We start from the raw sequence: 15,535 nt of genomic DNA on the forward strand, positions 1-15,535 counted from the left end.
AAGAGGCTGCCCTTTCTGGTACTAAAGGTGGTAGAAACCACTGGACTTAAGATGACTGTGGCACTGGTAGGAGGCTGAAGTGTAGGTCCTCATCCTCTGGTCAAGTTTCAGGAACCCCAAAAGCTGGCAGTGGACTTGGTGGTGGTCTCTTTCTCAAGTGTTTCCTCCATCTTCAGGCAGAAAAGATTCTTCCCTTCAAATGGGAGGTCTTCCATAGAGGGGTGTGTGTGTGTGTCTGATAAAAGGCCAGACAACTGGAGCCAAAGTTTATAGTTTCAGAAATATCTGGTGCTGCGATCAGAACTGCTGCAAATGTCCATGCAATAGCAGTAGTCAACTAAGTGGTTGTGGCAGAGTAGTGAGGCACATTAGCTGGGGTAAGTCTTAATACCTGAAGGCCTTACTAAGGGCTCACTCTCCCAGATCTAAAGTTGTAGTGATGGCATGCCTCTACTATTTCCATCAGAGATCTGTAGGGCTGCTATTTGTAGTACTATTTATGCCTTTATTCAGTACTTCTGTCTATCAACATAGTGTTTAGCTCTGATATTTCAGGAGAGCAGTCCTTGTTTAATGCCACAACCCAGCTTTCTGCAAGTGGGACCCAGGCACAGGCCACCTCAGAAGGAGAAGTAACTGGTTATTTGAGAGCCTTGGCTCTGCATACTCACACTTCTGTCATCCTTTCCTTTTCCTGAGGGCTCTTTGGTTTACTGAAAAGAACTGAGATGGTTGTGGCCTTGTTAGAACCTCTGCTGTGAAAATTTGATGCCTTGAGAGAGGATGCTTGTGTGGCCACAATAAGCACATCCTCCTGGAAGGTTTACAAAACTCAGTGGTGCATCGCACAAGTATGATTGTGAAAAGGCAACATTTTTGTAGAAATAGGTTACTCACCAGTCACTGTATCTTCTTTCTTTAGGTTCAGGGCATGTCATTCATAGCTGCAGTATTGATCTTGAATTTGGATACTGCAGACGCCTTCATTGCTTTTTCTAACCTTCTGAATAAACCCTGTCAGATGGCATTTTTTCGAGTGGACCATGGCCTTGTAAGTACACAGGAAACGCTAATCCCTTTATGCTTATATTGAAGATCTGTTCAGGTACAAGACAGAACTTCAGCAAGGGTTCATAGTCTGTTTTTCAAAGTTCTATCTAACATCTATTTTTAAAGCAACAGTTAAAAAATAAAAGTTACTGAAAGGGGGAAACTGAATGAAATAGCTGCCCAGTACTGTGTGATGCTCAGAGATTATTATGAGCATGATTATTCTAAGTGCAATTTAATGCATGCATTGTATATGGGAGCCCAGCTCAGCTTAACAGCCTTACAAAAATGGATTGGACCACTTTTTATCCCAAACTAATAGGTTGCTAAAAATAAACTGTTGATGCTCTACAATTTGAATCAGGTTTCCCATTTTTCTCTCTCTCTCTCATAGTTCTGCTGTGTCAGCTGGGATTTGAGAGTTAGCTAAGGGAACTGGGCAACCAAATCCTTACTTCCTTAGGCTTCTTTGAAATTCCCAGCTGGCATGTATAACAGACTACATGGGGAACATACCAAAATTTCCAAACTTCATTCCAGTTGTATTAGCTCTTACAGATCTGCTGTAGCTGCCTTATGACTTTTTTTTGAAAATCGCTTTGTTTGACAAATATGTGATGTTCTGTACATCTTCCCTATTTTTCCTTTTTAAACTAGAAGTATATGCATAAAAATAGGATATTAGTTCCTTAAAAGTTCAAGTGGGGAAAACCGGTAGCGGGAACAGAGTGATCACTGTGGGAGTTACTGTCAGCATTTCCTCCCTAGCCCTTGTATAATAGGAGACTGATACATGTGACTGCTCTGTTGCAATTCCTGAAACTCATCAGCAGTAGAAGCCTTTAAGGTGGCGTGTTGCAACTCAATTCACATTGGCAGCAGCAAGATCAATCTTGTTCTGACTCCCGTTGGCTGCACTCAGCAATAGAGAGGGAGCACTGTTATGCTCACGCGCACAAATACATTACCCAGGAGGCTGGCAGCAGAGTGATACTTGCTAGAACAACTTTTTTTTCCAGTGGAAAGTTAGTGCCTTGGTAGCCCACAGGACTATTGCCTACAAATCAGTTTTAGCCCCTGTTAACTAAATGGGAGGCATAGTAAACAAATGCTTTTAGGAAAGTGGTGGCAGTGAGAAATTGTGGAAATAATACTACAGTATTCCCCAACTGCCTATCCTAGATTAAAATCCTAGGGAAAATCTTGCCACCCTTATGTAGTAAGGAAAAAGCAACAGACTTGATAGGATGATTTAAAGTGAGGATGAGTTTTCTGATGGTTAGTAAGGGGAGCTTGAGATGGGATGTCTTTCCAGATCCAACGCTGATCTGCTGTGTAACTTAATCTTCCTGTGCCTGTTCAACCATCTGTGGAACAGATATGATAATCCGACACTAAACTTCTCTGAAGGTAAATGAGATTTATTGATCCAAGAGGTAAATTCAATAAATCTTGATTGCCAGAATGAGAAATCAACGTGTACTATTCATGCATTCTTAACGTTTCCTAAACCATCTGGAAATGTTCAATTTATGGCTATAGCACTGTTAGTACTACTAGTAGTTCTAGTAATTTAATGATTTTTTTTTGTATCTTGCTGAGTAATTTGCTATATTAAATTCATGTTACTTCATGACTCTATAGTTACATATTCATTTCAGAACTTCACTTTATTCCACTTATAAATAAAAATTATATATCCGTGCTCTTGTGGTGTTCACAATATTTGAAACATGCCATATATTTAAGAAAATGGTAGAAGACACTATAATGTCACACACAATCTTGAGTAAACATACCTACCAATTAATCCGTCAGGATCAAGATAAAATACCCCTTCAACTATTTCAATTCTAATAAGACTGTCTAATGAAAGCAATACAGTACCAAATTTTTCAGACCATTTTAAGAGTATTGCATAAAATACAGTGTCTGGAATGCTGTGCAATTGCAAGGCGTTGGTCTGTACTGGCATTAACATCTAAATATTAAGATAGTTTAGAAGCTAGGACTGGATGTTGCATTACCTACCTACATTTAGATTTTTTAAATTACATTATAGAGCAATAGAATTCACAGCCAGCTGCAGGAATTCTGTACTGTTAATAATGCATAACTGGACAATTTTTTTTTTCCAGTTCCCTGCACTCTAGTTCTGATTTGCATGTTCACTGTACAGCTTTTTCTCAATGACACATTGAATGCAGGGATTTTGCACAATTATTGTATAATTTCTGTGCCATGTAATCACTCTTTGATTGGTTGCTCTAAGTTCTTATTGTGCTCCTTGGCTCAGTTTTCCAGCCGTTTGCTTAACACTCCAGTCAGCTGAAACAGAAAAGCTCCAGAATGTACATGGAAAAGAAGAAGAAAAATATTAAAAAGCAAAGAAAATGGGTTTGTTAAAGGGGACTTTAAAAAAAAAAAATTGGACTCGCTTCCATTCTTCCTTCCATCCACTTCACTTTCCCTTGTGTCATACCAGCAGGATGCTTGTTCCCACCACAACTGTTGTATTTGTGTTGGGAGAATCTCAGTCTTTTCCTGCCATTTTAGTTTTGGTGCATCTTGTAACCAAAAATATATTAATGGGGGAGGAGAAGGAAGAACCTTGCTGAGCCAGTGGGATTGAGAGAAGGCATGATGGGGGAGGAGCAAGAAAAGAGCAAATATTTTGTTAACTCTTTAACAATTTACCTCTCCACATGTGTGACACATCATATTGTGTTTTGTATTTTATCTGGATATTTAATCATCAGATTTCACAATCCATTTCTGTCCTTTTATTAAAGGTCTAGTAGGGCATTGGACTGGGAGTCCAACTGGTTTCTGTTTCCGTCTTTGGTACTGATTTGAAGAGTGAGCTTCAGCCTTCTCTGTTTCCCCTCCTGTAAAATGCAAATGATGCTGACCCTCCTTCGTAAATCACTTTGGATACTATGAGTGAAAATTGTGTGTAAGAGTATAACTTGTCATTATTAATTCTCTAATAAGGGTTCGTAAACTCTTTGGACTGGAATTCATTCAGTCTAAGATTATTACTGCATAAACGGAAAGCACCCTTAAGTTATCATAATCATAATAAACTTCCATTGCATTTAAGTGTAGTAGCCAGTAAATTGCTTATTTCACCTGCTGGTGTTTTTCTTTCTGAAAGGAAACTGACCTAGATCCAAAACAATAATTTCTTCCATTGAACAGATTTAGGAGGATAGAAGGAATGGAACTCAAACATACATGCACATTCAGGCACTTAAATCCTTTGTGTAAACATTTGGCTATGTATTTTACAGTGTATAATTCATATTGTTGGGGTTTTGTGCCTGCTTCAAGAAGCGGTCCTGAAATTAAGTTCCTTAGAACTTTAATCAGGGAAAAAACCGTTCACTAATACCTAATGATTCTTCTTTCGTTTTTCCCAGATGTTGACCTATTTTGCAGCATTTGAGGTATTCTTTGAAGAAAATCTGCCAAAGTTATTTGCTCACTTCAAAAAAAATAACTTGACTCCTGACATCTATCTTATTGATTGGTAAGACTGTCAAAGTATTGTATAATTTTAAATGTGTACATACTAGCTTTTAGCGTCATATATATGTTTATATAATAGATAACAATGAGTTTACAAAAATTGTAGAGATTAGGTCAGCATTTCTATTTAAGTACTTTCTTTCAGCAAAGAACTTTGTTTCAAAACTGTATACTGTTAAAATGTAGTTTTTATGTTAAAATTGAAACAAACTCCTATCCACGCTATAAGTAGAAACTTATTTCTATAAGCAGTTTGTGACATTCCTCTAACCTTTTTATCATACTCCATGGCTGAGTTGTGTCCATGCATCAGCTTATTTCACAAAACAGCTGTATGTCAGAGTTTGCACCTCCCTATCTGCCACACATTTGAATCTGCATTCTGGGAAAATCTGGTAGCTATCCCATACTGCATGAGTAGGCGATAAAGTGCCTGGGAGACATGCATATAGAACAGCACATGGGTAGGCGCAGCATGAGATTTTCTGCACAGAGGTGGGAGGAAGGAGAACCAGAAAAACAGGTTGCACAGGCATGACGATACAGTTTTTGGCCACACAACAATATATCAGTGGTATAAGGAGGACAAATGTGTTGTCTAAGGCCTCTATCTAGTTGGATGAATTATGGTTAGTTTTCAGAGTTAACACAGTATTAACTGTGGGGTGTGTGGACACAAATCAAGTTTATAGCCAACTGTGCCACTAGTTGGTACAGACCAGTTAAAAGTTAAAGTATAGACAGGGACATAAAGTTTTGATTAGGAGAGAACAAAAGAGTATCTGTTGGCAGTTGAAAGTGTTTTGAAATATGAAATTGCCTTCAGTTAGTCCTTAATCAGAGCTAGTGCCTTTTGACTAGAAATGGAACCACAAATCTGAACCCCTTAAAGTTTCAGGGTGAGGAAAGGAGTTGGATTTGAATCTCTGAATATGAGGCTGCTACTGGTGTTTTGGTAGCATGTTGGCTTCAGAACTCCAAGGGGACTGTTTGCAAGTTTAGGTTTGTATGCAGCTGAAACTTCATTAACGGCTGATCAAGCAAGATTTCAACCATTTGTCTTGATTAAAATGTTGTATTCTGATCCTGAGATTTCCATGTTAAATTGGCTTAACAGTTTAAAAGTGAAAAGAAAAGGAATACTTGTGGCACCTTAGAGACTAACAGATTTATTTGAGCATAAGCTTTCGTGAGCTACAGCTCACTTCATCGGATGCATTCAGTTTAAAAGTGGTTAATCAGTGTGTGCTATCACAACTTCTCACATTTAATGTATCCTTTGCGTAAGCTCCTTTAATATAAGTGGAGACACGCTATTGTAAAGGTTGTTGTCAATAGCTACCGGTGTGGTGCTCTGCTCTTCTTCAGTGATAACAGTCGGCTGCGTGCGTGTTCCCTCTGTGTGCTGCCCCAGCTCTGCACAGATAACTGACACAGCAGACCTGAGAGAACCCCCAAAGACCACAGACTTTCTAGTAAGGTACAAAGGCACCCAACCAGGTTTATTGTCAAACGAAGGACAGTAATCGTTTCCTATAGACTCTACTGGACATACTACGAATATGTGCCCCCTGGCAATGGACACAGCTCAGTCAGTGGTGGGACACTCCACTGCCCCTTAGGCTGGAAGACTGTGCCGTTCCAGACCTATTCTTATACAAGTGCAGAACAGATTACTCATCCCTCCTGATGTATTGAGGTGCAGCCCCTTTACGCATTACGGTGCTGCTTCTCCCCTGTTACATGTTGGTTCAAACAAATCTATCCATCATGTTATCCTTTTGACCCTGTCTTTAAGATGCACCTGCCTGTTCCTTATCTCTGTAGAGTGTTCTGATGCCATCTTGGCACAAGTTCCTCTTATTAGCACTTATGTGTGGATGCACCTGCTTCTAGCAGCCCTCTTCTTGCCAACTTCTGTGTGTGGGGCCTGCCTCTGGCTCACAGCCCAGCCTTTGCTTAGCAATGCCTGGAAATACTTTGGTTCAGGCTTCAGGCCTCAGACTGGGCCTCTGATACAAGAGTTTGTTTCAGGGCCTCATCTTACTACAAAGGTGTTTCTCCTTCCTAAACTACCTGTGCAGCCCCAGAGTTTTGGGGTTTGGCACACCAGCCACAGTATATCCATACATGCATCAGTGCAGGAGACTTCCTCAAATTCTAAGTACTGCTAAGTAACTTAGATAGGTTTGTATTGTCAGTTTTTTGTGCTGTGGCTAGGTTGGATAAACTCACTGTTTGAGACTGGAAAACCACATTACCATTCAAATATGGTCAGATTACATCCAGAAATCTCTGCTAATGGTTGAACCTGTTTTACATTTCAGCCTTAACCATACATTCCTTTCAGTTGGTTTGTTGTGCACAGTTAACATTTTTAAAATATTATACTTGGTTGGAAAATGCCTTGGTGTTTAATGGCTCAGTGTCTAAAATGGGAAATGAATTTGGGTGCCTCTATTTTGGTGTGGTCAACTGGAGACCCCTAGAAGGGATCTGATTTTCAGAAAGTGTTGCGTATATGTCCTCTGAAAATCAGGCACTTTGAGATGTTTAATTTTAAATACTCCAAAACCGAGGCTCCTAAAATAAAAATAATACCTCTTATATAGCGCTTTTGATCAGTAGATCTCAAAACACTTCAGGCTTGCATATGTTTGTTCTCACCACACCCCTGTGAGGTAGGGAAGTATTATTCCGATTTTACAGATCAGTCAATCACTTTTGAAGACCTTGAACACAAAACTACACAAATAGCATGAGTATAATAGAGAGTTTGTATTGAAATCTAGGTTTGATATGTTAATGATCTTCAAGAGCTATTTATCTGTTAATGCACCAACATTGTGCTTACACAGTGTTCACTGACTTTAAGATTTGTTCCATCTCTGGTCCAAGGTGCTTGCAGTCTGAGACGGATACATAGCACAAGACATACCAGGAGATCCAAAGGAGAGTGCAAATTTAGGGTATTCGGATTTTGTTCACTTCTTTAATGTAAAATTGGAATGGAAAAGCTGTGGTGTAGGTAGTGTGTGTATGTGTATGGTGGGGGAGCAGGGAGAGATGAACCTTTGCGAGGGATTGCAGTAATGGAAGGATGAGGACATGTTGAGTTGTGGCTGGGATGCTGTTTCATGCACAGGGATAGCATGAAAGAAGGCATGAGAGTGGGAGTAGGAGGTGCACAAAGCCTTGGAAGCAACCTTGAAAAGCTTTGGCAAGGGGCAAGTGGGGAAGCCAGTGGAGAGGAGTCAAAGATGTCAGATACAGCAGCGATTCTCAGCCAGGGGTCCAGGGTCCCCTGGTGGGCCGCAAGCAAGTTTTAGGGGGGCTGCCAAGTACAGCCAGCATTCGACTCACTGGGGCCCAGAGTAAAACGTTGAAGCCCCACTGCATGGGGCTGAAGCCCAAGGCCCTGAGTCCCGCTACCTGAAGGGCTGAAGCTTACACCTGAGCAATGTAGCTTTGTGGGGGGGCCCGTTGGCATGGGGCCAGATTATTTAATTATGTCATAATCATACCCCCATGATGAATATGGGGTGTAGTGTCGCACCTTCTTCTTAAGAATGGATTTAAACCTGCCCTGCCACGCCCTGTAATTCACTGTGGTTATAGGTAGGGAGTTTGGGACCAGATGGAAGTAAAAGATCTTGCACCAGGATGAAATAACGTTTCTCTGTATGCTTTACAGTATGTGATACCAAACACAACATGCTCCAGAGGACCTTTTTCAGGCTCTAGAAGTGCATGACTGCTTCCCAGGAGCAGACAGCTGCAGGTTATCCACTAACTTATGGGTATTCTCCTGCAAGATCTCTGCTTGAATGCCCAGTGAAACAGCCATGTGCTGCAAAATGTCCTTATGGGCCTTGAAATCCTTCAGCATTGGAGAAGAGGAAGAACTAGGCACTGCTTTATTGTGTGGTATGAAGAAGGGCTGGTTAACTCTGCCAAGGCTGGCTCCCATTCCTGGACCAGCGGAGCTGGAAGAGGCAGCTCCATGGGCTCCACACAGGAAAGGCTCACTGGTGCCGGAACATGCAGTGGGTCCACAGTTCCCATCACCGATATGCCCAGCAACCTCACCTTAGAGCAAGCTGAGGAGTGCAATCTCTGTGACTCAGCAGCATCCCATGGGTTCCCTGAGGTCACTGGTAAGGATAGGGCATGAGTGGCCAAAGGGGGCCCCAGCCCGACTGCGAGATGAGTGCTGGTGCCCGTAGTGCTCCGTAAATGGTCCCCGATGTGGAGCTGATGATGGCGAGCAGGAGGAGGAAGACCCCGACCTTGATGTTGAGGAGCCTCGGGTTTCTGGGATAAAGGTGGGCCCAGTCCTGAGGGAGTGAGTAATCAGTCTGACTCATCTGTCAGACCGGAACGAGGCCGGACCTGGTGCCAATGATGGAAGCGGTACCACTGGCACCAAGTATACCAGTGACTGAGGCAGCATCAGCCCCCAAGTCACCAGCAGCAGTGGAGGGTGGTGAAAGCTGCCAAGGTAACATCTGCAGGACTCACTGCAGCAGTGCTGAGGAGTGTCCTGGCACTGAGGTCCTTTGCATCAAGTCTGGTACCTGCCCTTGTTCCACAGACTGTGGAAGGGGAACATTGGGGTGCGGTGCTGAGGGACCCAAGGGATTCAGTGGCCCATCCAGCCAACAGAGCTATAAACGATGCTGACGTGGCAAAGTGCTGGGCCAAAGAAGGTCAGGATGGAAAGGTAGAGGAGGTCGGTAGCCACCTGGTACGCCACTGACATGAAAACTCTGCCAGCATCGGCCCCATTGGTACAGGATTCAACAGACGCCCTGGGGCCAGAACCGGAGTTTATAGTACGGTGTCTGTAACAGTGAGCAGTTATAGGCACCATCCCCCATGCCAGCAGGAGCCATGTGCAGATCCACACTCTTCCTGGGGGAGGCGGAAGAGTCGATCAGTCTTATGCAACCTTTTCCCCTGTGCACTCTATGGGGAATGGCTCCTGCTCCAGACTGCGAAGCAGCAGGACTTTCTGAACCTGAGGGCGAACTTCAATCCAAGGAGGGCATAAGGGTCAAAGCAGGCCACATGGCCTGTTCAACCCGGTGCTGTTTGAGTCTATTTCATGAATGATCTAAAGATCGATCACGACTCCTTGACATGGGCCTCTCCCAAGTACAGCAAGCACTGCATGTGGGGATCATTGTTTGGGGTCATTCCCCCCCACACGATGGACAATGTTTAAACTCTAGTGAGGGCATCACAGGGGAATACTTAACTAAATATAACTAACACTGAGGGTACTACTAACTCTATACCACTAAAATCAGAGGTTGTGAGGTTAAGACCACACAGAGCTCTGACTTCAGCCATGGGCAGTAAGAAGGAACTGAAGGGGGTCAGGACAGCACTGCCTCATATAGCCAAGGGAGAGGCTATGGCCATGAGGTGCAAGTGCCGCCCCTCTACAGGAGCTGCTAAGCAAAACTCTCTGGCTCTGATGCACTGGGCGTACACGCTCCTAAGTGGAATACATGGCTGCATCTACTCGAAGAGCCAGAGTATTTAAGTCATAACTATTTTAATAACAAGAGTTCCACTGGTGGATTTTAGAGACTCAAGGCTTGCTATCGAGCAATCGATATGTGTAGCATAGTACGTTTGTGCAGAGCCTGTGTACAGAGTACCTTTTGGACAGGTCTTTTCCTTCCCAGGAGTAGATGAAAGAAGATAGCATTGTTTTCAACTGTAACAATTTGGTTAATGCTGAAGTAGAAAAATCTCTGCCATCCAACAAATTTATTTGTATTTGTAATCACTAACGGACCTAATCAGAATGGGATCACTATTGTAGTAGGTATTGTATGAATGTTAAAGACACAGGCCCTGCCCTGAAGATTGCAGTGTACGTTAATAAAGATTCAGCAAGTGAGGATAGGTAACAGTACAAGGAAAGAGAGGGAGGACCAGGGTATGCAGCTGAATGGTTCAACAGTGCGTATAACTGGATTCTAAGAAATTAGTTTTTAGAAAAGATTTTGTGCAACTAAACAGATGTGTTAAAAGGATAAAGTAGATGGCATTTCTATTATAAAGTCTGACTTGGGTTTAACTGGTGTGCTTCAATTACGTCAGGCCAAAATGTGACATACCCTGATACAAAATTCTGTATAAAGTTATTTTGATTAAATAAAAACTCATAGGCTGTTGCTCATCATGGTCATACCATGGCATCAGGGCTGACTTCTGCTGTCATTTTCAGTGTCACTTCTGCTTTTTTTGCAAGTTATCAGTGATTGTGCTCTCGTTGTGTGGCATCCCAAAGGCCAGCTAGCACTTCCCTAAAATACTTGTATATGCACATTTTCATCATAACGGAGCTGAAAGGAGCAGGGACCTGTAGTACTTTCTCCTCCCCCGATTCCACCTAACAGCATCCATGGCTGTGTTTTAAATTACTCTAATATCTGACATCCCTTTATTTGTTAATAAACCCCTCCTATCCATAGTACAGATTTTCCCACTAAGAGAAAGCACATGCATGATAGGGACAGAAATGTTCTAAGAGCTAGTGGCATAGTTGCCTCCCTGTCAGTACTGCTCTATTACTTTAACTTGTAATAAATTCAGCTTCAGAGCAGTAGCTGAGATTTCTGATAGTTACAAATATTTCAGTTTGAACTTCTGTTAGAGTATGTGCAATATCAATTTTTAATCATTGTTTTAAGCACTGGTTTACAGTGCACTGTTTTGTTCACTAATCCACAGGGTCTGATGACAAACCCCAGGGATTTATACATAAACTCCTTACTAGCATTAATGAGTTAATTATCCCAATTCCTTTCAATTTCTGAAGAGAATAGAGTATGATTAGTGCTTTCAGAGTGATTCTTTTTATCCTACAAGTAAATTTTTTCCGTAAAGGAGAGGTTATTCTAGTGCATGGAGCTGAAAATTACTGTAACTTTCTGCATAGCTGTCATTTTTGTGCACATGGGTAATTTAGGTCAGGACTGAAGTCATGACAACAGAACAGCTTTTATGGATAAAGACAGAGCAAATGAACGCATTCATCATCCAATTTTAATGATACACAGTCGGCTCTAGAGACTATCTATTTGCCATGTGCCCTGATGACCACGTAGTGCAGGGGTCGGCAACCTTTCAGAAGTGGTGTGCTGACTCTTCATTTATTCACTTTAATTTAAGGTTTTGCCTGCCAGTAATACATTTTAACGTTTTTTTAGAAGGTCTCTCTCTATAAATCTATATATTATGTAACTAAACTATTGTCGTATATGAAGTAAACAAGGTTTTCAAAAGTTCAAGAAGCTTCATTTAAAATTAAATTAAAATGCTGATCTTACGCCGCCAGCCCGCTGCCAGCCTGCGGTTCCATTCACCTAGGCCGGCAGCAGGCTGCACAGGTCCTGTGGCCGGGACCCTGGCTAGCAAGGGGCCGGCAGCCAGAACCCCAGACTGGCAGTGGGCTTATCGGGGCCAGCGGCCTGGACCCCAGACTGGCAGTGAGCTGCACGGCTCAGCCCACTGCCACTCAGCCCGCTGCCAGTCTGGGGTTCCATCCGCCGGCTCCTGCCAGCCAGGGTCCCGATTGCTGGCCCTCCTTAGCCCGCTGCCGGTCTGGGATCCTGTCCCTGCCCACATAGAGTGGGTACCTACCTTCTCCCTGGTTCTAGCCCATTCTCTTCCCCCCCCCCCCCCCGCACTGAGCTGAGGGTGGGAGTGCACTGAGCACAGGGCTGGGGATGAAGGAGCAGGTTGGGGTGCAGGGTCTGGCCAGGAGCTAGAATGAGGGGAGGGGGCTCAGGGTTGGGGCAGGAAATTTGGGTGTGGGGTGCTTACCTGAGCAGCTCCCATTTGGTGCGAAGGGTGCAGGTGGGAATGGGGGGGGTGCAGGAGCTCCTGTTCGGTGTGAGGGGTGGGGTTGGGAATGTGGGGGGTGCAAGAGTCAGGGCATGGGGTGGGAGGGGCTGGGGACATGTGAGGAGGGTGCAGGAGTCAGGGCAGGGGGTGGGGGGGGGCTGGGTATGTGCGGGGGGTGCAGGGGTCAGGGCAGAGGGCTGGGGGTTTGGGAGGGGGGTGCAGGGGTCATGGGGTGCTCCCAGAGAGGCTCACAGCAGGGGGCTGGAGGGGATATGCCCTGATTTCACTGCCCCATCCCCACCTCATCTCCGCCTCCTCCCAGGAGCAGCAAGCGCACTGCGGCTCCGCTTCTCCCCCTCCCTTGCAAGGGCCATCAGCTGATCAGCGCCAGGGAGGGAAAGGAGGAGGGGCAGGAACCCAGCATGCTGGGGGAAGAGGTGGGGGAGGGGGAGCTTGCCTGCTCTGCACAGCAGCCAGCAGGACCAAATTTCTTCACTCTGCCCCAGCTGGGGGGCGAAGAAGAGTGAGCTGGGGCGGGCAGGATTTTTAATGACACGCTGTTGCCTGCCGGGGTCCCGGCCGCCGGCCCTGCTCAGCTCGCTGCCGGCCTGGGTTCGGCAGCGGGCTGAGCGGGGCCAGCAGCTAGAAGCCGGCAGGCAGCACCATGCCATTAAAAATCTGCTCGCGTGCCGTCTTTGATATGCATGCGATAGGTTGCCTGACATAGTGTTTCAGGGCCATTTTAATCACTCCACAGTCACGCTGCACTGTTCACTATACAGCTTGTTGCTTAGGAAACTTGGGTATCCTTTTACATACATTTGACTACAGGGCTTAACAATTATGTTATATTGATTCAAATGAAAGGGCTTTTTACATGGGGCATGATTTCCATAAATCTCTTAGAAGTGCATGTAGACTACACAGCAACAAAGCCAGTCACCAGTCAGAGAGGATTTAAACAAAACTTTATGCCTCTGGAAGAGTGTGGTATTCTCCATTATTTGCCCCTTCTCTGGCTTGTCTATTTTTATATTTAGAAATTAAGGTCTGTGTGGAATGCATTGTTCTTATTTCATGTTTTCTACTCTTCTTTTTTACAAACCACCATGATCATATATATAAATAAAACAGGCAAATTTTAGTATTGAATTTTCATGTCTTTTGGTTCTGTTTCCAAATTTATTTATTTGCTGTATGAATTTGGGAAAATTACTTAATCACATCTGCCTATCTGTAAAATGGGGAAAATGTTTGCCCATTTTTGTAAACTACTTTCTTCCAGAGGGAAGAGCATGATATGTGTTGTTTAGGTATTATTATTCAAATAATCTGATAAAGCAAGCAGAAGAAGTCCGTGAAGGCCTGCAAAGTTACTCCTTTTTAATTTAAAGCAAATGGCATCAAAACTATATGCAAAGAATTGCATTTTGTCTTCTGATTTATTCTATTGTGCTAATTCTTGCTGTTATAACAACTCCATTTTAAGTAAAGGATAGGCCTCCTATGGTAAATACTACATCAGTTAGTATTCAAGCAGTAACTACTATTTATTTACTATACATAGAAGTTCAGCTTCTTTTATAAAACTTCAGGGAATTGATGGAAGAGGGTTTAAAGTTTGATTTAGGTGATTTGCTGACCTCTGCTGGAGAAAAATTCTGTGCAACAGTTTGTTCATAGGAACACTAACTGTGATCATTCAGAATGTTAGAAAATATACTTGCAGTATGGCCGTAGCCACACTCTCAGTGCAGAGGTATAGTTAGAAGCTGGAATTAGTAATGATACAATATGAATTACTTGTTTAGTTATCTATAGTCTAATAGGGTAAAGTGGGATGCCAGTGACTCTATACTGACATTTGGTCACTACTATGATGCTACTAGTGTGAATGAAAACAGATTTGTCTTCCAGAACAAAGATGAGTGAACGAAGGAGTTGGAGTATCACTCCATTTCATACTGCAATACAGTCAATATTTTGGGCAATTCGGAGGACCTGTGGGCCCTTGGAAGCTAGTGAGGATGTGGTTTCAGTACCAAGAGAAGGTTCTCTCTTAGGCTATTGTTTCTGTAGCCTTTCTCTGGCACATTCAGCTACTCATGCAGTTTGAACTATGCCATCTTTTGCCTGTGATTGACACATTTGTCTCTCCCTTCATCAATTCCCCACTGGATATCTTGCCATCCCTTTAAATTCAGGGTTGCCTGAACTGACCTTTCCACCAAAATTCTCCCCACTCCCGTTTTCTCTGTCACTGTTGAATACAACTATTCTCCTGGTCAGTCAGGCCTGGACTCTGGGGGTAATCTTCAATTCCTCTTTCTCCCTTTGGCATGCACCCTGGCTGTGTCCACATCTTGCGGATTCTTCCTATGCAATGTTAGTAAGATTCATTCTTCGCTGTGGCCACACTGCTAAAGCTGTTGTTGAAACCCTCATCTCCCATCATGATTATTAGAACTGCTTCCTCTCTGGCCACCTCAATATCCATGTTGCCCCCTCTAGGCCCTCTTCAAAATACAGTCTCTAAAGTAATCTTCCTGGCCCATATGTCTGTCTCTCTTTTTTTTAAATCCTACCAGCTGCTTCCCCTTCTCTGTTGCATTAAGTTCAAGTTTCCTGTGACCACCCTCAAGATTAACCACTGTTCCCCTACCTTCTTATCTCATCACCAGAACTTTTCCACTCTTGTGTTCCACCAACTATGTCAGTCATCTTGCTCAATTTGTCTGTTTCTCCTGCAACCATTGCCACACCTTCATCATCTTCCTCTGAGCTGGATATCAAAGCCCTACTACCCTCTCCTTACACAAATCCTACCTGAAGACCTACTTCTTCCATGGAAGTTGGAACAAACAGAATAAGCCACCTATTTCACTTATATATGCTGAGAGAACTACTCATCTATAGGGAAGGGAGCAGGGTCAAACGCTGGAAGAGGCATGGCATAAGATCCCTGGAATTTTAAGCTGGAAATTAGCATGTGAGAAGACAAAAGGAGTTGGGGCGGGGGAGTGCGGTGAGGAAACTTAATTTATAAGACATGCCTAATGTCACTCAGCCTACACTGTATATTACATCC

The 15,535-nt window shown here is 43.5% G+C and overlaps 1 protein-coding gene across 7 annotated transcripts in view; it reads left to right on the top strand.

The window, feature by feature from the left end:
* TBC1D14 (TBC1 domain family member 14) overlaps positions 1-15,535 on the top strand; it is a 122,496-nt gene that overhangs the window by 100,900 nt on the left and 6,061 nt on the right. For 5 of the 7 annotated variants that reach the window (XM_048848942.2, XM_048848943.2, XM_048848949.2 and 2 more), the window contains 2 exons: positions 923-1,051; positions 4,473-4,582. In XM_048848942.2, the coding sequence (XP_048704899.1) occupies positions 923-1,051; positions 4,473-4,582 (239 nt within the window). Of the gene's footprint in view, positions 1-922; positions 1,052-4,472; positions 4,583-7,479; positions 12,103-15,535 lie in introns of those variants that run through there. The other 2 variants (XM_048848945.2, XM_048848944.2) reach the window with 2 other exon arrangements.

Source organism: Caretta caretta, chromosome 4 (assembly GCF_965140235.1).
Source record: "Caretta caretta isolate rCarCar2 chromosome 4, rCarCar1.hap1, whole genome shotgun sequence".
Lineage (NCBI taxonomy): Eukaryota > Metazoa > Chordata > Testudines > Cheloniidae > Caretta > Caretta caretta.